We start from the raw sequence: 26848 nt of genomic DNA on the forward strand, positions 1-26848 counted from the left end.
ATGCATCCTTGTGTATCTTCTCTTGTCAGTCAGTAAGCATTAGGTTTTGAATATATCACTACTCAAATACAGAGCTCCTAAGTTAGGTTAAAGAAAGAAAGTTTAATAACCAGCCAACTTTTTAGACCCCCAATACTTTTTATCCCCCAGAGCAACACATAATTATGATGGTTATATTCCCTACCTAGTGCACACTTAGACATTTATCCAGAGCAGCACATTTGCAACAATGCAAGTGTGACAGATCACAGTGTGTCCATCCACAGTGCCTAAAACCAGCGTAAACATGACAACAGGTACTGGACAGCTCGGAAAGCCTACTGATGTTTCCCAAAGAGGCAGCGGTCATTCAGAAAAGTAGATGGGTAAATGACTCAATCATTTAACATGGAAATCAGGACAACTCCCCTTACCTATACAACCCTAAAACAGACAAAGCATTCTCCTTTCTAGTCTAGGGTTGGAAAAGGAAGGAATAAGAAGGTAGCTAGGTAAAGGGGAAAGTAATGGCAGGGGTCAGAGATAGACCTGTGATTACTTAGCAGCAGAGATGTCAGACAGGCAAACACTACCCAAGTTTATCAGTGGCGCCTGCCTTGGGCAAGGTGACTGGTGCTGGCAGCCAGGCAGTTGGAGCTTCCTGAAGCAACTGCTGGGAGGGAAGTGGAATTCTCTGAAGGGTAGCATCTGATGAAATGGACTGAAATAAGACTGTGGGAGGGATGAAGGAAGAGTAGAGGGAGCCACAGCGACAGCTCTTCTCCTCTGAGGAACTGAAGGAGCTCATACATTAATTAGGATACAGTGGCCTCCAAAGGTCAGACAACCAAGTGCAAGTTCAAACGGGTATCAGTGGAGTTGAGCTTCTTTTAGGATTGGTGCCAGGCCTAAAAGAGGCTCAGGGATGATGTCCCTGATGTCCCAATGATGGGACTAGAAGATGAAACAACAAAGTCAGGTGAGCATTCTCATGGGAGATGTGGGAGGGAATCCAAATGGTTGCAGGGGACCTGGGGAGGTGGCTCAGTGGGTATCTTAGTCAGGGTTTCTAGTCCTGCACAAACCATCATGACCAAGAAGCAAGTTGGGGAGGAAAAGGTTTGTTCAGCTTACACTCTCCACATTGCTGTTATCATCAAAGGAAGTCAGGACTGGAACTCAAGCAGGTCAGGAAGCCAGAGCTGATGCAGAGGCCATGGAGGGATGTCACTTACTGGCTTGCTTCCCCTGGCTTGCTCAGCCTGCTTTCTTATAGAACCCAGGTCTACCAGCCCAGGGATGGCTCTACCCACAATGGGCTGGGCCCTGCCACCTTGATTACTAGTTGAGAAAATACCTTACAGCTGGATTTCATGGAAGCATTTCCCCAACTGAGGTTCCTTTCTCTGGATAACTCCAGCTTGTGTCAAGTGGACACAAAACCAGCCAGTACAGTGGGTAAGACTCTTGTCACACAAGCATGTCAATCCAAGCTTTATTCCTGGAATCTATGTAAAGGTAGAAAGAGAACTGGTCCCACAAAGCTATCCTCTGCCCTTCACACTCATATTAGGTCAACATGTGGCTTTACCCTTTAACACAACAGCAATCACACACACACACACACACACACACACACACACACACACACACACACACGAATGCACGAACACTGCAAGTAAGAGCAAAAGAATCAAATGCAAACGAGGAACTCAGCAGGAGTTAAGTCCTTCAATATCTGGAGCAAATACTCTGAGCTGGGGACTGTTCTAGATGCTACAGACCACAGACCTGTTCTCGAGGCTTGGACTCTGGTAGGAAGAGACAAAACAGACAGAGACAAAGCACAGCTGGGAACTGAAGGTAAGCAGGTGACTGCAGTGGCCCTGCCCTTTTGCTACCTAACAAACTGGAAACGTAAAATAGTAAGACAGGGCCTGCAACTGAGTAAATTAGAATTCTGCAGAATGTACTTTTGCTTTTCTTTCTCACAAGGAAAAACTACTTTGCTTTTCTCTACAGAATACTTCTAAAACAAATACAGGGATCTAAGCAAACAGAAATTCATAAAGTAGAAAACATAAACCTCTTACACTTTTATTTGCACTACTAAAAAACCCAGAGTATATCACTATATACTTTCCCTTCATTGGTTTTATATATTGCAAAATGAATACAATGTGTCTTATTTACAAACACACCTGTCAATATAAATAAAACATACACAATGCATACTGGCTCATAACTTTTCAATTAATGTTCTTCGGATTTGTGTGTGTCCACTGACAGAGGCATATTATTCTTCTCACTGGTTACTTAGTAGCTAACAACCCACTGTGTAAAGGAGTGTGATAGATTCACTCAATCCCTTGTGGATGCATGTTTAGAATACTTCATAGTTTATAAATGCTACATCTCCATGTAAATTTTAGCTCATTTGCCATTCACTTCTTGGCATACCTTCTCAGGACCAGAAATTCTAGATCAGAAAGTTTTTTTTTTTTTGGAAAATTTGTATCTAGCCCTACCTTATATCTTTATGCATGAATGAGAGCATACGTTTCCCCATAGCTTTGTCAGATGCTTCAGCATCTAACAAGGACACGTGTTCCATCGTGTTCATAGCAGCCTTGTTTATAATAGCCCAAAGCTGGAAAGAACCCAGATTTCCTTCAACAGAGTAGTGGATACAGAAAATGTGGTATATTTACACAATGGAGTAGTACCCAGCTATTAGAAACAATGACTTTAGGAAATTCCTAGGCAAATAAATGGAACTAGAAGCTATCATCCTGAGGGACATACAAGGACAAATAGAGGAGCAGGGATTGAAGAAAAGATCATTCAGAGACTGCCTTACCGGGAGATCCATCCCATATGCAGCCACCAAACCCAAGCACTATTGCTGATGCCAAGTGCTTACTGGCAGGAGCCTGATATGGATGTTTCCTCAGAGGCTCTGCCAGAGCCATACAGATACAGTTGAGGATGCTTGCAGCTAACCATCGGACTGAACATGGGGACCCCAATGATAGAGCTAGAGAAAGGACTGAAAGCTGAAAGGGTCTGCAACCCCATGGGAAGAACAACATTATCAACCATCCAAACCCTCCAGAACTCCCAGGGACTAAAACACCAACCAGTGAGTTCACATGGACAGATCCATGGCCCCAGTTGCCTATGTAGCAGAGGAAGACATTGTCTGGCATCAATGGGAGGAGAGGCCTTTGGCCCAGTGAAGGCTTGTTCTCCCAGTGTAGGGGAATGCCAAGGTGCTGAGGTGGAGAGAGTAGTTGGGAGAGGGAGCACCTTCATGGAAACAAGTGGAGGGGGAATGGGGTATGGGAAGGGGATAACATCTGAAATGTAAATACAGAGAATATCCAATTTTTTTACTTTTTTCCTGTCTCACCTATGCTGTGTGGTTTTGGTGTGAGGCTCTCAGCCTAGCTCTTACCTCTCCAGAGTAGTTTTCTGACTTTGCCCCATGTAAGAAAGGTTGTGTCTGTTGTGTTTTTCAAACTTCTGCTTTTCTCACAGTCCTTTACATATTTGCAGAGATCCTCTTTGGGCACACATTAAAAGTGACTTTCCTAAGTACAAGCTCTGTGGAGACCCCGACGCAGTCAGGGTCTATCAGCATCCATCCTGTCTGTCAACATCTGGCACAGAACAGGCACTCAGGGGTATTTGGGGAACAAATTCAGCTTCCTTCCCCAGGGGAGCTTACCGTTAGTGTTTTCTTCACCAACATTCTCAAAGGCAGCTGGATTAACCCTTCTTTTAAAAAGGTGCCCAGAAGGAGGATGGAAATCTCACTCTTCCTTCACACAAGTGAGCTCAGGCACTGCTGGGCCTGGACCCCCCGTGGACTCTGCTGTGGGGATTCATGGAATACTGTAAAGTAAATGGGCCACTCGGGCTGTGGATGCTCTGGTTTAATAACTATAATGTGGTTTTCATATCTAAGAGGCATCATATTCTAGTACCTCAAAGCTTGTTGGCTGCAAGATCTATTATTCATTTACCTCTGAAAATGAATAAATACTTTGGAGTAAAAGGAGGAATGAGATGTCAGAACAGTCCAAAAGTTAGGAACCATTAGGGAGTTGTGACTGAATTTCTACTACCAACTACTCTGCGGTGACACTACCCCTTTATTTAAAGTAAAGTAACATTTCCTTCAGGTACTTAATATGAATTTCAGCATCATTGATGGTTGGTTCCTGATCATTAGTCAGGTAATTAGGACAGAAAGACACCTGAACAGGTGACATGCTTTGCTAGGTAAAGTTTATTTCATAGGTTACTTCCTATTTTCATGCTGGGCCCAAAAGGCCTTAATTATGAGGTTCTGTGAACCTTTACAGAGTATTCCTTTAGATATGGCTGTGTGGGTACCACTGCTGCCAAGCCTGACCCCTCAGACCCACAGGACACAGAAAGAAGACTGACTCCTGTAGCAGTCCTTTGACTTCCCTACTCACAATGCTAGCCAAGGATGCCCTATCCAATAGGGGGCGGGAGAGGGGAGAGACCCCAACTCATTCCTTTTCTTTTATCCTAGGTATAACATGGCAGGAATTAGCAAAACTCTTATTTGAAAAAATTTCTAATACATAAATGTAACACTTGATATCAGAAAGTCTTGGGTTGAAGAAAACTGGGTTGAGTGTAGCTTAAATTACATTTACATTTTATGTTTCAATTCTCTTTGTTTCTCTCTCAATGTCTCTCTCTCAATGTCCCCCCAGCCCCAATCTTGCCATAGAAAGGATGGCCTTAAACTCCTGGCTCAGTTTTTAAGAGGCAGCAATAAAGTTTCCTTAGGTATATCCATGTTACTACTCAGTAAATGTGTCACTGAACTTGTTACCTGTAAATATTTTGCCAATACACAAATGAATTTTGTTAACAAGTATTGCATTAATGTGATAATGTCACAAGCATAAAAACTATGGAATTCAAATGACTATAAATGACTCTGCAGTATAAATGTGGCAAAGCATCCAACTAGCAGTGAAAATGCAGAGCTCCCTCTGCTAACAGGATGTCATTAATGAGGCTATTTTAGACAAACACTAATAAGTGTTTTTGTTTTTATGATGGATTGCCATGTAATTTGGGGAGAGCTGATAATGCAATTAGTTTGATTCTCTGGGGGGGGGGGGACAATTACTGAAACCTAGTGCTTATCAGTCCTGGAGAAAAACATAACACACCTTCTCCCATCTGAAAAAGAAAGACTGTCAAAATACACAATTATAGAAAAGCTAGAAATAGACGGGGAGAAGACAGGGCCTGTCATAAAAACTTCATTTCCCTTCTGAACATTTCACCCTATATCCAATTGTGCAATTCAGAAAACACTGCATTTTTTGGAACATGTCAAAAAGAACTTTATACATTAAAGATGAAAAGCAAAATTTAAAACCTAAATGTATTTTTATTCTCTGAGTACATGTGAAATAAAAATATCTTAATGAAAAGATAAACTGGGCAAACCTAAACGATGGCATTTGCTTTAAACAAAAAGCACTGTTTTCAGTTTTCCATTAGAAATGACACTCCCCACCACTTTAAAAATGAAAGTCAACCTTGAGCTGACCTCAAGCTGGATCTGACCTGTAATGTAAACCTTCTCCATGCCTACTAGCTTTCATGGCTTAGCTAAGGTGCAGTAGTGGCTCCCATACCTTGGTGGTAACCTACAGCTTTCTATTGAACTTACGACCCAATCAATGAGGGAAACCATGCTTGGTACTGGAAACGGAGCCAACTACTCAGGGCTGGTGAAGCCATGGGTCTTGGAGGAAAATCTACAACTGCCTCCTTGTTAAGCCAGCACAAGCCCTAACTATATCCTTAACACTTGTGCTTATACCCACAGAAAAGAGTTCTACTCACCCCTAATCAAAGAAACTTCCTTCTGCAATGGATAAAGACCATAACAGAAAATTAGAAACAATCAAAATGGCAGCTGTGGAGCCTGGTCCCGGGTGGTACAGATACAACTTACTTACAGGAAAGAAGATCACTCAACTCCATGAGGTCAACAGCTGTAGGCTATACCAAGGTTGTTAGTGAAAATTGACCTCAGGGTTTCTGAATGACCTGGGCAAGTCCTAAACAACTCCAGAATTTCATTCCCTTGAGCTGGTCTTGGTCACCAAGTTGTCAAGCACTCTGGTACACTGTTTCAGCTCTGGTCTTAATCAACATATTGTTTTGCATCAGCATAACTGAAGTGCAGCAGATTCCAAGATGAGCAGACCTGTTGAATTTAATGACCTGGTATTGACCGTTGCTGGTTTGAGCTCATGTCTGCTAAAGACAATTTTGGTTTTGATACAGCTGATGCTGAATAAAGGAGCCCACCGAAAAGAAACTGAATCCAGCAGAGTTAAAGTGGGAGAAAGGAGAGCCCCAATCAGCATGTGCTCTGTTACTGGTCGGGGGGGTTGGGCTTTCTGAGGAGGCAAGGTGAATGTGCTTTAACTACTAAGCCAGGAGACAGAAAGGGAGCTTTGGTCCCTTAGCTCCAACCCCTACTGCTCAGAGGTTAGTAGTATGTTAACTCTTTCCCATAGACACCTATGCTGAGCTATGGGCCAGAATAAATGGTGTGACAAGACTACACAGGCAAATTCCAAGGGGCATCTGATATGGCCTCCTGCATGTTTGTTTCTCTGTCCACTGGGACTGAAACTAAAATTATCATGAACTCTAGAAAAGGTAGCTATATTATTAAAGTTCAGATATATTACATTTTCAAAATTCAAATATTTTAAATTAATCTGAACATCACAAGTAGAAAACAGGTAGCTCTTATGCTACACAGATGGGAAGACAAAACCAGAAAAATTTCTATCAATTTCTACACAATAAACATTTAAAAATACTATATAACACTATTCATAAATGTAGTCCTTTCCAAAAGTCAAGCAAGGGTCAGCAAGATGGCTTGGCAGGCAAAAGGGCTGGCTATGAAAGTCTGATGACCTAAGTTCAATCCCTGGGGCTCACAGTGGTATGGGGCCCCTTGATTGGTAAAAGTTGTCTTCTAACTTCCCACACCTATCTCAGATGCAGTCCTGACACCTCACACAGGTGCAGACCCCCCCAACTCACACAGGTGCAGTCCTCACACAGGTGAGATTCTGACATCTCACACAGGTGCAGTCCCCACACAGGTGATATTCTGATACTCTCACACAGGTGTAGTCCCATACCCTTGGCAGTCCAGACTTAAAGTCCTTAGACCTTTTCTTCTGGGGTCTTCATCTGATTGAGGCCCGCCCAAACACTGAAGGATAATTAATTCCTTTACTCAAATTCTAATTTATGAAAATTAATTGTTGTTGTATATAAATAGTAGGTTTCATTATGAGATATTCTGTCTGTCTGTTTCTCTCTCTCTCTCTCTCTCTCTCTCTCTCTCTCTCTCTCTCTCTCTCTCTCTCTCACACACACACACACACACACATGAATGCACATTTACACCTTGCTCTTATTTACCGGTCATTGCCTACCCATCCCTTTTCTCCTCCCCCAATAATCTATCTCTGTCCTGCATGTGTATGTGCATGAATGCATGTATTTGTATGTGCTGTGTACTTAGATGTAGATTCTACACACAGAGAAAACTATGGGGCAAAAGAAAGACAAAAATGCCATAGTTTCCTCATATAATCCTACCTCCCTGTAGTTCCTTCTCTTCTTTCATTGCTATGTGTGACTTATTTCGTTAACACGATGCTTTCCAGGCCAGACTATTTTCCTGCAAATGACATTATTCCATTCTTCTTTATGGATGAATAAAATTTCACTGTGTACATATGCTATCCTTGCTTTATCCACTCTTGCACTGATGAACATCTCAGCTATTCCCACATCTTGGCTACTGTGAACAGTGCAGCAGTAAACACAGATGTGCATGTCTATGGGATGCTGACTTGGATTCCTTTGGGTTGCATAGTAGTTCTCTTTCAGTTATTCTGAGTAACTTCCAAATTGATTTCCATAGGGGCGGCCCCAGTTTCTGCTCGCTCCAGCACAGTACCAAAGTCCCCCTTCCCACATCCTTGTCAACATTTGTTGTTTGTTTTCTTGGTGATTCTGACTGGTGTGAGAAGAGATGAAATCTCAACACAGTTTTAATTTACATTTCCCTGATGGAAGACACTGAACATTCTCCAAAATATTTATTAGTCATTTGTATCTCTTCCTTTGAGAAGTATCTGTTCAATTCACGTGCCCATTTGGCAATTGGACAATTTGGTGTTTCTAGTTCTTTATGTATTGTAGAGATCAATCAACCCTCCATCAGATAAAGAGTTGGCAAAGATTACTTCCTGTGCTGCAGGCTGTCTCTGCTCTCTACTGACTGTTCCCTCTGGAGCCCAGGATCTTGGAAGCACATGCAATCCACTTGCCAATTCCTGAAAGCATTTCCTGTACTCTTGGGCCTTTTCTGATCCCACCCCCTTGCTACACCTAAATCTTTAAAGACTGTCTTTAAAGACTGTCACCCTTTAGCAGCCTCAGAGTTTCAGTCTTGTAGAAACACCATTTAAGGAATAACTTTGTTCTAGGTCAGACACCTGAGGACCAGAGTGTAAGTCCAACTGGTTATCCAAGTGAGAGCTAACACTTGTACCCAGACACATGCGCAGCAGATGTCTGAGTTTTTCTTAGAGAAAATTGAATATTGTCAGCTTCTATTTTCTACTACATGTACCTCTTACTTCATTAAAAAGAAAAACATATGCAACCCAGTAATTTCATCTCTCCACCTATCATGCATCACAGGGACTGAGAGCCTGTTCTAAGTAACACATCTATTGGCTAGTCTAGAACACTAATGAAAATGTACCACAGCAACAGTAGGACGGAGAAGCCAGTGGAGTATGCTTGAACACACGGACACAACAAACTTATCAAAGATTAATACGTAAAACATCTAATTCCCATTGCTATAGGATCAACATATGCCTGGCATTTTATCACAATCAGGATCCATCTTTGATAATGAACCAAACATGCCTAACAACAGAATAGAATCTGAGGTGGTCCATTCTTGTAGGATATTTGATCATACTGTGAACCCTGAGATGGTGCTAATTTCTGGAAAAATCTGTTTGTAGTTGTGGTGTGGCTCACCCTTAGCACATACTTTTAATCCCAAACAATGATGGTAAAATTAATTAGAAGGAAGCACCCATGTTTGAAGTGATGTCTAATTGAGTGGTAGAACATAGTGATGAATCAGAGAATATTAAACAGAATAGGATACACCCAACTCTTACCAGAAGAGAAAGGGAAGGGGAGCTACTTAAGAGAGCTGGGGGCAGGGAGGAGAGGGGGGGGGGAGAGAGAGAGGGAGGGAGGGAGGGAGGGAGGGAGAGAGAGAGAGAGAGAGAGAGAGAGAGAGAGAGAGAGAGAGAGAGAGACAGAGAGAGCAATTTTACCTGGAGAGTTTTACAGAGACATGCTGCAGAGAGAACAAGCTGGATACAGGTAAAGACAGAACGAGCCAGAGAATGAGAAGGAGCCAGAAGATTAGAACCAATTGCTAAAGTTGTGATGTGATGATCAGTCATACTTTTCTTTAAAAATAGATCATATAAAGTGATTACTTCTCTAGTACGGAGATGAGTGAAGAGAGTCAGGACACTTGATGAAGTAACGAGAGATTTAGAGCTATCCCCCATTCTACCTTCCTCAGCCATCCCCAATCTAGATCTAAGGCCTGTTTTCAAACCTAAGTGAGACTTGTCTTCCTTACTGACGGTATGACTTGGTCAACTACACAGAACTATTTAATATTTATCTACTATGTATTGATGGATCTTAAAGAATCTGAGCAGAATAAATCTAAAAATAATAACAGTACCTTACTTACAACTTATTTAAAACTCCTTTTATATTCTGTTCCTTAAAAGTCAGATAAAGGTCAAAAGAGATGGAAAACTGTGCTAAGAATAAAACATGTCGCTCTGCTTAGACAGATGAAGGAGCACCTCCCCAAACTGAGAAAAAGCGAGAGCCAAGAAATCGACAGGGTACTTCTTAGCAGCACTACCTAAGACCAAAGGCTTGGAAAGGAGGGGGATCTACACCAAACTTGCACAAATAGAACAGCCAGTGAGCGCATCCCTGCAGGCGGGGATGCAGATGGTCTCAGGGGTGAAGAACAGAGTCCCAGGGCTGAGACTCCAAATGCCCCCTAGATTCATTTTAACACACTTCCTAAGAAGTATGGTGAATTTTACATTTTCCCTGTTGTGGTAATCATTAAACAGTGTTTTAACCTTTTATCCCTCCCTCCCTAGAGCTTGCACCCACGGGGCCATCTGGCACTGCAGGGATCTCTAACTTGGTGTTCCACGTCCCTCTAAGAACTGAGGCATGGTTCACTCTACCGCCCCTGCTGCTCCTGTCCCCGGTGGACACGGCTGCCCCCATCGTGTTGTTTTCACTCACTTCCCCTTGGTGGGTTGTTGCCAGGTCTTAGACACACACATCCCAACTCTGGGACCGGCTTTATATGTTCCACCACTACACCCTTTGAACTCAATTGAGTAGTCACACCAAAGAATACTCCAAACTATTCTGATCCAATAGATATAATTTGCCAACCAAGATAAGTCAAATGATCTTGTACAATTCCATCCCTTATAAAACATTCATGACAACCTCATCTGCCTCCATCTTCCTTCCACCCAGAATCCCCTCCTGCCGCCTCTTCTTCCGCTGCGCCGGCCTCCTTCCCGCTTACTTCTCCACTGTCCAATGATGCATCGCTTAACATAAACCCACATTCCCTGTTTCCGTAGAGCTGGAGGTCAACACCTGAAGGCACACCGGGAGAGATGGTTGGAGAAACTGGACTCTGTGCTGCAAGCAGGAGCTTGTGGGTTTTTATTCATTGTGGTAGTTAAAAGCAGAACATGGGCAACGTGGTCTGCTAATGATGAAGTAGCTAACACACACGGCCATGGGAGCCAACCCTGACCTTTGACCTTTCATCTGGCCTTTGCACCTGACCTGAGGCAGGGCCAAATGACTTAGGTATGATGGAATTCAAAGGACTAGCCTGCCCAAAGATTGCTATTATGATGTCGGGAAGCCTAGCCAAGCACGTCTGTTTTCCTGGGTGATAGAAATGCGAGGGGCTGAACAGGGAGTGCGCTGTTGAGCAGGCTTTTCAGTCTTGTAAGTACAGGTTCCCACAATGCCGCTGTCACAGAGCACACACTCCTGAGTAAACTGCATTGAGCCCCAGTTCACTGTATTGGACTAAGTCAGTTTTACAAAAGGCAAGAGACATTAAAATTAGAAACCTAATATAATTTACCTGTTTTATGTCAAATGGATTTAGATCAGGTATGTATGAAAGAAGTCTACAGAGAAAGTATGTTAGCTTTTAAGCACATGTAAGGTATTTGATGGTAACTGAATAAATAATAAACCTAATTAAGCATCACAGATTTTAGAAAAAATTTCAAAAATTAAGTTCTACTGATTTGTTTTTTATATATGTTGCTAGAAAAATTCTTTAAGTGCCTAAGTATGTTTGAATTTCAAGTATCTCATGTAGTAGTTTAAGAATGCCTAATGAGAGAAGGAAAGTGTGTGGATTTGGGCAGGTGGGCAGGATCTGGGAGCTGGGGAACCACAGTCAGATTCAATCGTATGAAACGTGTCGTATTTTAAAAAGAGTGTCTTATTATTCTACCAGGGGTTAAACCTGTTCTCTTAATTATATGACTGTAGGTTGTTTTACTGCTTGTTTCTTATTGTGACAGGGTTTCAAACATATTCTGTAGCTGCGGATGCTCTTGGCCTTTGAGATCCTCCTGTCCCTTCAGAGTCCTGTCTGAAAGGTGGCACCCCCATGCCTGGTGTCTGCTGGGAACTGAACCCAGGGCCTGCCTCAAACACTCTGGGATTCTTTTTAAACAGACTACTTCATGAGCAGAAGTAATACAGCTAACAATATAGTCCTTTGTGCCCACTACCAAATGGAATGGATTAGATAACCCTGAGTTACGACACAAGCCCTTGATGGCCTTCCTTCTGTTCTCCTTCAGCAACATCTATCTACCCTGTGTCCCTGCCTGTCATTTCCATGTTCGAGTTAATGCTTTCAGTGTGTCCCCACACCCATAAGCAGTAGCGATGCTCTGGTGTCTTCAGACTTCAAACCACATCACGCCTTAGCTGGTGCAATCAATAGCAAAGCCTGCAGCAGTAGTGACTGCACACCCAATGCAGGTTTTAAATATGTCTTAAAGCCTCAGAGCTTCAGTTTAGCTTGTTCAATTTATGGAAAATATAACCATACAACTTAATTGGCAAAGCTAGTTCTGATTGTCAAACCCAATCAGCCAAATCTGACTTACTCTGTCAGAAAAAGTCTGGTTTAATTTTAAAATTCAAATAAATGTGTTATTATGCGTCCCCATGACAACTCTCACACTTCTGATTTTTAACTTTAGGATGCTAAGTGGATAGCTGGCTAGGTGGACAGACAGGCACTAGTCCTGGAGACTGCTGCGAGTGTGTGGCCTGGGTAAACAACGATGTCTGGAACTCTGACCATTTTTATTGCAGCTTTGTCTCTACTTAGCTTTAATGCCCTGTGCTGCCTGGAGATTTTAAACCCCGAAGCCGGAGCCCACGGTGAGGTGTAGCATGGACAAAGGTAAGCTTCCCTTTAAAACAGACAACACTTTAACAGTGAGTTTAAAGGAGGTCAATGTGTGTGTGTATGTGTGTGTGTGTGTGTGTGTGTGTGTGTGTGTGTGTGTGTGTGTGTGTGTGTGTGAAAGACTACACATACAGACAGAATGTGAAAGTTGACCTACTGCTTTTGTAGTTTTATTGGGCACAACCACAGTCAGATATGCTGTGTATAACTGTTTCACACGACAGTTGTTTAGAGTCTGTACTAACTACTAAGTCTACCACAGAATGGCTTGGCCCACAGAGCTTAAGCTGAGAAGGCCACCTGGCTGAGAACCCAGGCTCGCCTGCCCTTTACAGAGACGGCAAAGGCCAAAGCAAGGATCACAGAATTGCTGAAGAGCTACATTGCAGGCTCTGCTCCTGTGGATTCTGCAGCAGCCATGAAACACTGCCTCAGACCTTCACTCTTCAGAATTAAGCTTTGTGAGTTAACTCCTTTTGATTAGAAATGAGTTACCCCACCCTGTTTACCAATGGCCAACAGTTACAGATCAATATCCAATATCTACATTATTGTGCATGAATTCTTTTAACTGGACTATTTTCTCCTTCACAGGTATGAACTTGGGAGTTTCCAGCTGGAAGGGAAGGAGACATTGTGTAAACTATCACAAAGAGAATTAATTTACCAGCATCCTTTTCTGCAGGCTTAACACGAATACACGTTATTATCTAATGCATGACACAGGCCTCAACATTACCAGTTATCGCTAACTATCCGTCACAGTGAAGTTCTACCCCACTGGGGTGTTAGGTTTCCTGACCTTCGCTGTCCACACTGATGTGACAGGTCTGAAGACAGATAGAATGTCTCCTAATTTAGGTTTTCTAGTCATTTTCTCATATTATATTAGGGTTATGCATTTTGGAAGATTATTTTATGGATGGCGCCATATTCTATGCCTCAAACAAGAAGGCACTCAAAACAGCAGTTTTGGCTTAGCAAAACATTCGACCATCTGACTAGGGTTTTGTCTGCCAGATGTATCTGGTAAGAAGGTCTAGTTCCCCCTTTGTAAGTAATAAGTAACTCACGGTGCTCTGCTTTCAGACCATTAGACCTGTCAAAGCATAGGAACCAAGAGTTTTAGTGTCTGTAGATGGCTCTTCCCTGAATCAATGATGACTTTGATAGAAGGAAATGGTTTCTTCTACTAAATGGCCACCAGCAAATCACATCTCAAAATTTTCTGATCAGTTCCTGGTTTTAGCACCAGGTCACCATGTTCAGTTCCTGCACACTACTGACTACTGAGCGTGTGAGTTCTGTGTTCACACTGGGTTATTCCTGAGAGTTTTGTCGAAGCTGTTACCAGTTGTGCTTTCTAGTTCCCAAAGCATAGATGTCATCTGCACCTTTTAAAATGACCCTGTCCCTGTCATTGCCATTGTAGGTGTGACGTACTGTGTTAACCCCCCACCTTGAGATGGCTTCATCTTTCCCTATTTCCAAGTTTACATAAATAGCACACAAAACAAAGTCTCCTGTGATTAGCTGTTTGTACAATTCCATGTTTTCTGGGATTCACCCATATTCATAATCAGCTGTACCTCACTCATTCTTAGTCAGTGGTGCTAGACCCCAGGGTGTGAATATGCTACACTCATTCTTAGTCAATGGTGCTAGACCCCAGAGCTACAATTTCCTTATATGTTTCAACCACAATCCTAAAAATATGAGATTTGGTGTAAGTTCACAAGAACATATACTGAATCTCTGTGATTTAAATGAATAGGAAAGTAGGGCTATATATGTCTAATAACTAGCACAGAGAACTCAATAACTCAATAATTGGTTACTTGGAGACAGCACTGAAATGAGCCTCAAGAATTCAGACGCCTCTCTGAATGTTAAACTGCAAAATCGACATATTATAGGCCACAGCAGAAGTACAAAAGTGTAAAGCTAAAGAGAAGCTGCCGGGCCAGCAGCCCCTGACCATAAAACGGTAAAAGAGGGATGCCACTCAGGATGGGCAGCAGAGAAGAGGAGACTCCAGAGACAAATGCTGGCAGACAATCCGGACAAACACTGTCCCCGAGAGTGGAAGCCTTAGCCACCTGACACTTTTCGGTCCCAATCCACCAGGCTCTGCATTGTATGGAGCGTCCGTGGTGACAACAGTTCCTAAGCGCGTGCACTGCCGTGGGTCAGCCTGAGTCAGATAAGGTGGACAGAACAGGCAACAATAAATAAGTGTTTAATTCACTAATGCCCCTCGTTTGAATACTAACCGGGCTCCTGTCCCCCCATTTTGATAGTTTCCCACTGTAATAACACACTTGAAGTTCTGGCAACCATTTCAAGACCTTGTGATGCAGAGTTCAACAACCTTCAGCATAGACAACGATGAGTCTTTGGAGCCTCCAGGCCAGAGTTCAGATCATGGTCGGGCAAGCGAGCAGAGCCATGCTGAGTGTTCCTACACACCTCCCGGCCTCAGTCCATTTCCAAACACCCCTGCCTGCTCTGTCTCTACTGGTTCCTTGAACTCCCTTTTCCTTTTCATGAAGCGCATATTAAAAATAAAGAAGGCAGACTGCTAATATGGTAGTTTTCTTTTTTACTGTCTGTAAACATATTACTGAATCATCATGCATTTTGTCAATAATTAGCAATAAACATGACCACTTTTCAAACAGAAGACTATATTATGCTTCCAACTATTCTGTTGGTCTGAACAGAACAATATTTGTAAACATTTGCTTCTAATGGATTCTAATAGAGTGAGAGTCAGAGAATGTCTACCTCATTAGCTTTGTGAATAGAGCTCACTTTGTAGCACACCGAAGAAGGCGTGCTGAGCCTTGCTGACATACGGTAGTTGAATATGAACCTCTTTGAAAACAGAGCAAGCAATGTTCAGCTTGGAAATATATTTTACAAGGTTAATCTATAAAATGGAAGCTTAAGCCCATTTTTCAAATCTGTCTATAAAATCCAACCTCACAATAACAAATCGGGCTCTATGTTAGTTGATTATGATGCAAAATTACAGAGAAGTTTAACACTTAGTTCCAAGGGCCTATTCAGGTGTCCGAGCCAGGTAAACGAGAAAGAAGTTATTAAATCTGTGAGTTAACAAGTTGAGGAGAAAAAGGTTCAGAGAGGCAGCCTAGGATTTTAATGAAAAGGACTTAAATACAGGCAGGTAGTCTGTCAGCCCTTGGCAACAGGAAGAAGCATTAAGCCTTAGGCTGCAGGGTACTTCTTTGAGAAGGATGGGTAGAGCAGAAGAGGGAGATCGGGGGTAAGGCAGGGAAGTTTTGGGAGGGAGTAGACCTCCCATTGGCTAGAACACCCCAAGACTATGCTAGAAACAGACCTCTTCACCCTTCAAGTTGGCCAGGAGAGAAATAGTAATTTCATAGTATTTGAGTTTATAACAAACTGTTAGGCTTCGAACATGGACTATTGTAAAGAATGTTAAGACTGATGTCCTCCAAGGCTCTCAGGGTAGCTTTCCTCCTGCCCCAGCCTTCTGAGTGGCTAGTAGTGTAGTCATCTGGCTTAAAGTGTGTTCTTCATATTTTTGACAAGTTACATACTATGTGTACTTACTAAAGTCATGTAGCCAAACTGCCTTCTAAAATATTCACATTTATACTTATAGACTTGGGTTGCTCTCACCCTGTGGTCAGGCCCTTTAATGAGAAGCTACTGGCAATTGTTGGATGCGGAGGGAGGGAGATACATTCTCTCATGAAGATGGTCCCTTGTAAGGCTTCTGTGCACAGATGGCTGTCTCTGTAACCATGCACGTATGGGCAACTCTAAAAGGACTCAGTGGATTATCAAGAAAGAGAGAAGAAAACCAAAAGGAGACATAAAACCAAGAGAGGGGCATGATGGGAGGGGGTATGGAGTAGTTGGAAGGGAAAAACAGGAAGGTGGATATGATCATATTTCATTGAATGTATATATGAAATTATCAAGATAAAGAAAAATGTAATTAAAAGAACACAAGAGGAAAATTTATATGCATTTTCATTGTATGATATTTTATTACCATGCAATGCTAATATAATATAATAATATAATATTTTACTAAAAATACTTAAGAATTATTTCTTACAGAGTAAAATTAATACTTTGAGATGTACTGTATTTTCCTAAGGATATATGTATTTTTAGTAGTATAAACCCTCAGCTGAAAGACAGCATTAGAAACATAGATCACAGGGACACAGACAGGCCTGGTGAGAAGGCGTTCCGACTAGCTGGGGTGCAAAGAGATCTCTGCCGAAAGTGCACCCCCCCCCCGCCGCTTGGTTCAGGGAACCAGTAACCCGGCATTGGGCTATACCCAGCCGGAGGACTTTGAGTACAGAACGGGCACTCAGACCATCCGCCACCAGGAACAGTGGAGATCCAGGAACACAGGCCTGGTGAGAAGGCCTTCCGAGTAGCCAGGGAGCAGGAGATCCAGGTACAAGAGAAAGGCGAAAAACAATCACTGACAACAAGACCACATATAAACACAGACAACAAGATGGCAAGAGGAAAGTGAAAGAACATACCCCAGGGAAACCAAGACAACCTGGCAACACCAGAACCCAGCTCTCCCATCACAGCAAATAGCGGAATGCCAAACACTCCAGTAAAAAGACTCAGACCTGAAATAATACCTCAAGATGATGATAGAGATCCTTAAACAAGAACGGGAGGAAAAGCATAAATAATTAGAAGCTTTTAAAGAGGAAACAAGAAAAACACTCAAAGAACTCAAAGAACTAGAGGAAAACAGGACCAAAGGGATGAACGAATGAAAAAAGGAATTTAAAACGGAAATGGACAGAATAAAAAAAACATTAAAAGAGACAACCCTAGAGGTAGAAAACCAAAAGAAGAAATCAGGAGTCACAGATGCAAGCATTTCCAACAGACTACAAGAGATGAAAGAGAGTCTCGGGGGCAGAAGACAACATTGAAAACATAGACAAAACAGTCAGAGAAGATGCAAAAACCAAAAAGCTCCTAACCCAAAATGTCCAGGAGAGCCAGGACACAATGAGAAGACCAAACCTAAGGATAACAGGAATATAAGAGGGAGAAGAATATCAACTAAGAGGCACAATAAATATCTTCAACAAAATTGTAGAAGAAAACTTCCCTACGCTTAAGAATGAGATGACCATGAGCATAAAAGAAGCCTACAGAACTCCAAATAGGTTGGACCAGAAAAGAAATTCCTCCCAACACATAATAGTCAAAATGCCAAGTGCCCAAAGCAAAGAAAAAATATTAAAAGCAGTAAGGGAAAAAGGCCATTAACATGTAAAGGCAGACCAATCAGACACACACCCGACTTCTCAACAGAGACTATGAAAGCTAGAAGAGCCTGGACAGACATCATGCAGACCCTAAGAGAGCACAGGTACCAGCCCAAGCTTCTATACCCAGCAAAACTCTCAATCACTATAGATGGAGAGACTAAGATATTCCAAGACATAACTAAATTTACACAATATCTGACCACAAACCCAGCACTAAAAGGAATTATAGGTGGAAAACCCAATACAACGAAAGGAACTAAATCCTAATAAAAACAAGAAAACTCATAAGCAAAAAAAACCAAAAGTAGAAAGACACACAGACACAATTCAACCTCCAAAAGCAAAAATAGCAGGAAACAGCAACCACTATTCCTTGATATCTGTTAACATAAATGGACTCAATTCCCCAATAAAAAGATATAGGCTATCAGACTGGATACATAAACAAAACCCAGCATTTTGCTTCATACAGGAAACTCATCTCAGAGACAAAGACAGACACTATCTCAGAGTTAAAGGTTGGGAAAAAACTTCCAAGAAAATGGCCCCAAGAAGCAAGCTGGAGTGGCCATTTTAATATCGAATAAAGTAGATTTTCAACCAAAAGTTATCAAAAGAGATATGGAAGGATATTTTTTACTTATTACAGGGGAAATTTGTCAGGAGGAACTCTTAATCCTTAACATATATGCTCCAAATACAAAAGCACTGATATTCATAAAAGAAACCCTACTAAAGCTCAACAAATACATTACGCTGCACACAACAATAGTGGGAGACCTCAATACCCCACTCTCACCAATGGACAGATCATGGAAACAAAAACTGAACAAGGACACTGTAAAACTAGCAGAGGTTATGAACCAACTGGAATTAATAGATATCTACAGAACATATCATCCTAAAACAAAAGAATACACCTTCTTCTCAGCACCTCACGGCACCTTCTCAAAAATTGACCATATAATTGGTCACAAAACGAGCCTCAATAGATATAAGAGGATTGAAATACTCCCATGCATCCTTTCAGATCACCGTGGTCTAAGGCTGGTCCTTAATAACAACAAACACAACTAAAAGCCCATATACACATAGAAACTAAACTATGCTCTATTAAACGATAGCAGGGTCAAAGAAGAAATAAAGAAAGCAATTAAAAATTTTCTAGAATTCAGTGAAAACGAAAACACAACATACCCAAACCTATGGAATGCAATGAAAGCAGTACTGAGAGGAAAACTCATAGCGCTGAGTGCTTCCAAAAAGAAACTGGAGAAAGCATACACCAGCAACTTGACAGCACAGCGGAAAGCTCTAGAACAAAAGGAAGCAGATACACCCAAGAGGAGTAGATGGCAAGAAATAATCAAACTTAGGGCAGAAATAGACCAAAGAGAAACAAAAAGAACCATTCAAAGAATCAACCAAACCAAGAGCTGGTTCTTTGAGAAAATTAACAAGATTGATAAACCCTTAGCCAGACTAACTAGAGGATAAAGAGAGAGTATACAAATTAACAAAATCAGAAAGGAGAGTGGAGAAATAACAACTGAAACTGAGGAAATTCAAGAAATCATCAGATACTACTACAAAAGCCTATACTCAAAAAAGCTGGAAAATCTGGAGGAAATGGATGAATTCCTAGATAGACACAAGATACTAAAGTTAAACCAGGACCAGGTAAACCATCTAAATAATCCCATAACACCTAAAGAAATAGAAGAAGTCATCAAAAGCCTCCCAACCAAAAAAAGCCCAGGTCCAGATGGGTTCAGTGCAGAATTTTATGAGACATTTATTGACGACATAATACCAATACTCTCCAAACTATTCCACAAAATAGAGTCAGATGGAACACTACCTAACTCATTTTTTGAGGCTACAATAACCCTCATTCCTAAACCACACAAAAGCCCTACAAGGAAGGAGAACTTCAGACCAATCTTACTTATGAACATTGATGCAAAAATACCCAACAATATCCTTGCAAACCGAATCCAAAAACACATCAGAACGATCATTCACCATGATCAAGTAGGCTTCATCCCTGGGATGCAGGGATAGTTTAATATTCAGAAATCCATCAATGTAATCCACCATATAAAGAAACTCAAAGAAAAAAACCACATGGTCATCTCACTAGATGCTGAGAAAGCATTTGACAAAATTCAACACCCCTTCATGTTAAAATTCTTGGAAAGAACAGGAATCCAAGGCCCATACCTAAACATAATAAAAGCAATATACAGCAAACCAACAGCGAACATCAAACTTAATGGTGAGAAACTTGAAGCAATCCCACTAAAATCAGGGACTAGACAAGGCTGCCCACTCTCCCCCTACCCATTCAACATAGTACTGGAAGTCCTGGCTGGAGCAATTAGACAGCAAAAGGAGATCAAGGGGATACAAATCGGAAAGGAAGAGGTAAAAACATCACTGTTTGCAGATGGCATGATAGTGTACTTAAGTGACTTCAAAAATTCCACCAGAGCTCTCCTACAGCTGATAAACAAGTTCAACAAAGTGGCTGGATACAAAATTAACTCAAACAAATCAGTAGCCTTCCTCTACTCAAAGGAGAAATGTGGAGAAAGAAATTTGGGAAAAGATACCCTTCACAATAGTCACAAAAACTATGAAATACCTTGGTGTGACTCTAACTAAGCAAGTGAACGACCTGTATGACAAATACTTCAAACCTGTAAAGAAGGAAATCGAGGAAGATCTCAGAAAATGGAAAGATCTCCCATGCTCATGGATTGGAAGGATTAACATTGTAAAAATGGCCATCTTACCAAAAGCAATGTACAGATTCAATGCAATCCCTATCAAAATTCCAACTCAATTCTTCATTGAGTTGGAAAGAGCAATGTGCAATTTCATCTGGAATAACAAAAGACCTAGATAGTGAAATCCATCCTCAACAACAAGAAAACATCTGTGGGAATCACTATCCCTGACCTCAAGCTATATTACAAGGCAATTGTGCTGAAAACTGCATGGTACTGGTACAGAAATAGGCACATGGATCAATGGAATAGAACAGAAGATCCAGAAATGAGCCCTCATGTGTATGGTCACCTGATTTTTGACAAAGGTGCAGTAAACATTCAATGGAAAAAGGACAGCCTATTCAAAAAATGGTGTTGGTCCAACTGGCACTCAGCATGCAGAAGAATGAAAACAGACCCTTTCTTATCTCCTTGTACAAAGCTCAAGTGCAAGTGGAGCAAAGATCTCTACATTAAACCAGGTACACTGAAACTATTAGATGAGAAAGTAGGGAAAACTTTAGAACACATAGGCACAGGAGAAAATTTCCTGATCAGAACACCAATGGCTCAGACTCTAAGGTCAAAGATTGACAAATGGGAATTAATGAGATTGCAAAGTTTCTGTAAGGCTAAGGACACTGTCAAGAAAACAAAACGGCAGCCAACAGAGTGGGAGAAGATCTTTACCAACCCCACATTAGATAGAGGCCTAATATCCAAGATATACAAAGAACTCAAGAAGCTAGACACCAGAGAATCAAACAACCCTATTAAAAAATGGGGAACAGAGCTAAACAAAAAGTTCTCAATTCAGGAATATCGAATGGTTGAGAAGCATCTAAGGAAGTGCTCGACATCCTTAGCCATCAGGGAAATGCAAATCAAAACAACCCTGAGATTCCACCTCACACCATTGTGATTGGCCAAGATCAAAAATTCAGATCACAGCAGATGCTGGTGAGGATGTGGAGAAAGAGGAACACTTCTTCACTGTTGGTGGGGTTGTAAACTGGTACAACCACTCTGGAAATCAGTCTGGCGATTTCTCAGAAAATTGGACATAGTACTACCTGAAGACCCAGTTATTCCATTTCTGGGCATTTACCCCAGAGATGTTCCAATATTCAACAAAGACACATGCAGCATAATGTTCATAGCAGCTCTATTTATAATAGCCAGAAGCTGGAAAGAACCCAGATGTCCTTCAGTAGAGGAATGGATACAAAAATTGTGGTACATTTACACAATGGAGTACTACTCAGCTATCAGAAACAATGACTTTATGAAATTCTTAAGAAAATGGATGCATCTAGAGAATATCATCCTGAGTGAGATAACCCAGTCACAAAAGAACAGACATAATATGCAGTCACTGATAGTGGGATGCTAACCCCAGAAAGCTCTGAGCACCCCAGAAACAACTCACAGACTGTGCGAAGTTCAAGAAAAAAAGAAAAAAAAAAAAAAAAGAAAGAAAGAAAGAAAGAAAGAAAAAAACATTATGGTTACTCCTTACACACCAAGAAAACTTCGACTAATTCTAGGTTACATCCTGTTTTACATGTACTTTATGCTCATTGTAAGTAGTACGATCTTAATGGACACTATCAAACCTTAAAAAAAAAAAAGCCAAGCAATGACAAAAATGTATTTGTATACTTTTATGAAAAAATGCTTAAAATTTGTACATTTATCTTTGTTTTTTAAAAATAAAGTTCTTCAATAAAAAAAGAAAAAAGAAAAATACAAAAAAAATTGTGCGGGTGGCACAAAATCGACTTGTTATATAATTAGGCATAATAATAGATTCTCTGGGTATTAAAAATTTTATATATGAAACCTGTGTGAAAATAAAAAAAAAACAAACAACAAAAAAAGAAACATAGATCACTTCAATATTTCCCATGCATTCTTACCTCCATAGAAGGTGGAGTCTTTCTTGATCTTCTAATCCAAGCTAGAACAAAAAACAGCATTTAAATGTCTTTTTCCACAATTTATCCAATTTATTTATTTATTTTGTTGTGTTGTGCCTAACAGTATAGGTGGAGGTCAGAGGATAATGCCAGTTCTTGCTCTCCATCTTGTGGTTTTGGGGGGATGAAACTCAGATCCTCAAGTTTAGTGGCAAGAGCTTTTACCTATTGAGCCATTTTGCTGGCCATAACACAAAAATTTATTCACTCGTGAGTAGAAGATATTTTGAACATCAGTTATGTACTGTTTTAAATACTGGAGCTTTGACAGGAAAATGAGCAGATGAGGCACCTCATCTGCTGCAGCACATGTGATATGGGAACAGGGAATAAAGCAAACACAATGTCCGGCAGTGATTCACACTGTGAGAAACACACTAGAAAGTCAGGACAGTGTCATGTCTTCATGGGACACAAAGGACAAAACACAACAGAGCTGGAGGCAATGTCAAAATGGTATCATTCTGGAAATCTGAACTTGTAGATGATTAATTTATCAAGGACTTAGAAAAGTTTTATTACAAAAGGTTTCCTTCGTATGTGCTGTAGTAAGCAGCTGCCGGCCCTGGCCAGAGAATCTTCTCTTTAATGCCTGCTCGGGAGGCGAGCTACTGAGGCAGCACACAGACACCGGCTACGTGCCTATTTGGTAGACCCTGCAGCAGAGGGAAAGGTGGAGCTCTGCCTCCCAAAAAGCTAAGTGCGGTCTAGAGTCAGACCTTTAGCTCCATCACTTCCTTCCTATGCTGCCCAGGACACCTTATTTAAATTTCCAAGCATCAGACTTTTCTTTTAAAATGAAACATGATAGTATCTACAGTGAATGGTTGTCACAAAAGCTATCTGATGTTTATTATTTACATACATTTAGCTTATTGTTTATTCTTATTATTCAACACTCTCGTTTTTTCTACTTTGTTTAGTGTGAGACAGGGTTTCACTATATAGCTTTGGCCACTAGGAGCCTTGTGCATTTTTTTTTATAAGTGATTTTTAAAATCAAAGATCCAGTAACTCCTGCTTGGCCTGTGAGGTTGTACAGACTGCTCCAAACAAAACAAAAGCAAGTGAACAAGCAAACAAACAGAAACTTCACTGGGTATGTAGTCTTTAGAAAGTAAGAAAAACCAATGTTTTCTGATTTTAGTTGAGTCAGTCTTCCCTATGAAACTGTGAAGCATTCTTATTTTATAGGGAAATTAAATCATTTTCTAGGTTTGAAGATTAGGTAGTAATGGCGGAATTGAATCAGATCTGCTCCTGTCTCTGGCTGTAAAACTAAGCATGCTTTCCTAAGCAGTCTGTCAAAACTTAGCAGCAAAGGGTACCAAGAGAGGGAGAAGGCTAGCTGCAAGCCTAACCATGTCAGAAAGGACAAACTATAGACCCCACTCTATAAACTGGGGAGCCAAGGCTCAGACAGACTGAGCAACCTTCTTATGGCTATATAATTAGTGAGGAACAGGCTGGGAATTAAACATGCTGAACTGGCTGGGAAGGCAGTCTGTTGAGCAGACACCTCTCTTCAAATCAGCTCTACCAAATTGACATCTGTTTTTCATACAAATGGTAGCATCTGACCTTCCTTTCTGCAAGGTCTGGTTCTGTATGGTTTGTGGGTGTGGGGATGGAGTTTCAGTGTGGACTGGAATTACTGCTGTCTTGCGCTTTCCTGAACTGACCCCATGTGTGCATCTCTAACGGGCTTCATGTTCAGCACCTCCTCCAGTTTTAAACTTTTCTACTTCTTCTTTTGTTCTGTGTTCCTATTTTACTATCTTTGGCTTCTTTTCAGTCCATTTTAACCAAATCTTGCCCAGATTTTATATGACTAGGGTTGTCAAGGTCAGAGTGCATCGGTGAGAGACTTCCCTGTCATGCAAATGCCTTGAAGTGGGTTCTCAATACTTGCTGAATATACGTGCCCAACATGTACCTATATTCATTATAATAGTTCTTGTCCATTAGGAAAATGAACTTAGTAACAAAATGAAATTAACAATTCACCTTAGCAATCAAATCACAACTTCTCCTATGCAGTCAGAGAAAAGTAATGATTTACAGCAATTTCAGCTGCTTCTTAATAAGTTATTTACATTTGTCAATTTTTTTCCAGGTAAGAGACTTTAAAACATTCAGTGGGGCTAGAGAGATGGCTCAGTGGTTAAGGACACTAAGTGCTCTTCCAGAGGACCTGGGTTCAAACCCCGGCACCCACACGGCAGCTCACAGCTGTCTGTAACTCCATGATCTAACATTCTCATGTAAGCAGTCAAAACAGCAATGTACATAAAATAAAAGTAAATAAAATTTAGAAACATTCAGTATATGTCCCATTCCTCTAAAAAGTTTCCAATAACTCTCATTAGAAAGTTAGTTCAGAACCATCAACTGCTAGGAGAGCGTTTAGCAAATCTGAGACTCAAATTAAATTCAGTCTTTACATCTTTTCATGGGTTTTTAAAAAATGTGAAAAGACTCACATTTTATGGCATATGAAAATTATAAGTAACTCAAATTTTCACTGTCTGCAGATAAACTTTGATTGGAACATAGCTCGCTATACTGATTTGTTTCTATGGTCACAAAAGCAGAATCGAGCAACTGTAATAGCCCAAATGACCCACAAAGCCTAAAACACCATCCGGTCCTCTAGAGGAAACGTGTGCCAACCCCTAGGGCTGTCATTTAGTACAGTCCGCTCAGCAACATGTATACACCAGATGCAAACTGCTACCACAGCGCCCAAGACAAACCATGATTAGCTGGTATGCATTTTACTAATGGCCACTGTATATTCTAGAATCTATAAATATACACCAGTGGGCTTGAGTCTGGGATGAGAAGGGCATAGTGCACATTATCATCACAAGAAAACACCACAAAATAACTTGCTTTACTGGGAAACCCACAAATCAGCAGTATTCAGATCCCTTCCAAGACTGGAAAAAGATGTTTTAATAAATCCCAAGCATTTTAAAACAAGTCTCCTGTCCTTTTCAGAACTTGGGGATTGAACCCAAGTGCCTCGGTCACCAAGTTGCACCCTGCACTCCTCCTTTTAAAAGGCTCTAGTAGAGATGAAGACATTAGGGGAAATTATTGCTTATTTTATATCTTTAAATGTTAGTTAAGAAAATTAAAAGAAAATTTTATAATATGAAATTATACAGAATTAAAGTTCTCAGTGTCTTGAAATCATACTGTATTGCAATTGTTTTCTGATGTTTATTTATAAGTATAAGAATGTAATAGAGCCCAGATGCTGAGTGTTGAGTGCCATTCACTATGTACTGGCCGATGTCATAGTGCATGATTCTTTAAGGCTGGACAGAGGGCCTCCCGAGGCTTTGTCTAAGTGATCATTTAACAATCTTTGCTTTGCTGTCATGTAAGTGTTGAGATAGGCTTGCATGTTTGTGACTCTTCAACGAGAGGCAATGGAGGGTACGCTACTGTTTGTCACATATCCAGGAAACACACACTGGATGCACTCCCTGTGACTACTCATCTTAGAGACCCACTTCCTCAGCTGTCAAATCACACAGACATGTCTCAGTGAGAGCCAGCAAAAGGCAGAAGAGACAATGGCAAAAGCAGGACCATCTAAACAGAACCTTCCCCAATAATGAATCATAAAGTGATCGTACTATTGGTACAATGTCTGTAAGGTGAGTTCTGCATTGGCTTTCTTTATAAAGTTACCATTGTTTAAAGAGAATTCAGCAAAAGGACTTGGACAATTAAAGCCCTGTGGTGTAGCAGTCTTTCCTCAGTGCGCATGTGCATCCCCATCACTGTGCGTGAGCCTTACTGTTCCTGTTGGCACACACGGAGTGCACCGAGTACGAAGGTGAACAAGAGAATTAAGTCTCCCGTTGATCATGTAGAGAGAGTAAAAGAAGCAGGGAGAAGACCTCATGAGGCACATTTTCTTCAAATCTCTACAGGCACCAGCATCCTTCTAAAAACACTGCCAACCATCAATGGTACATTGGCTATCTCACTAACAGATTAGTAGGGAAACAAATTCGAAAGTATAAAGAAGTTAACGACTGTTTGCACCCAAAAATATCTTAATTTGGA

At 41.0% G+C, this 26848-nt stretch overlaps 1 protein-coding gene across 1 annotated transcript in view; it reads right to left on the minus strand.

Annotated features, from left to right (window-relative positions):
* Nucleotides 1–26848, minus strand: part of NDUFAF2 (NADH:ubiquinone oxidoreductase complex assembly factor 2) — a 110661-nt gene that overhangs the window by 12123 nt on the left and 71690 nt on the right. Inside the window, exon 3 of the mRNA XM_080933637.1 lies at nt 22703–22743. Coding sequence (XP_080789763.1) covers nt 22703–22743 — 41 coding nt within the window. The remainder of the gene's footprint in view (nt 1–22702; nt 22744–26848) is intronic.

The sequence above is a fragment of the Micromys minutus genome, assembly GCF_963924665.1.
Source record: "Micromys minutus genome assembly, chromosome: 20".
NCBI lineage: Eukaryota > Metazoa > Chordata > Mammalia > Rodentia > Muridae > Micromys > Micromys minutus.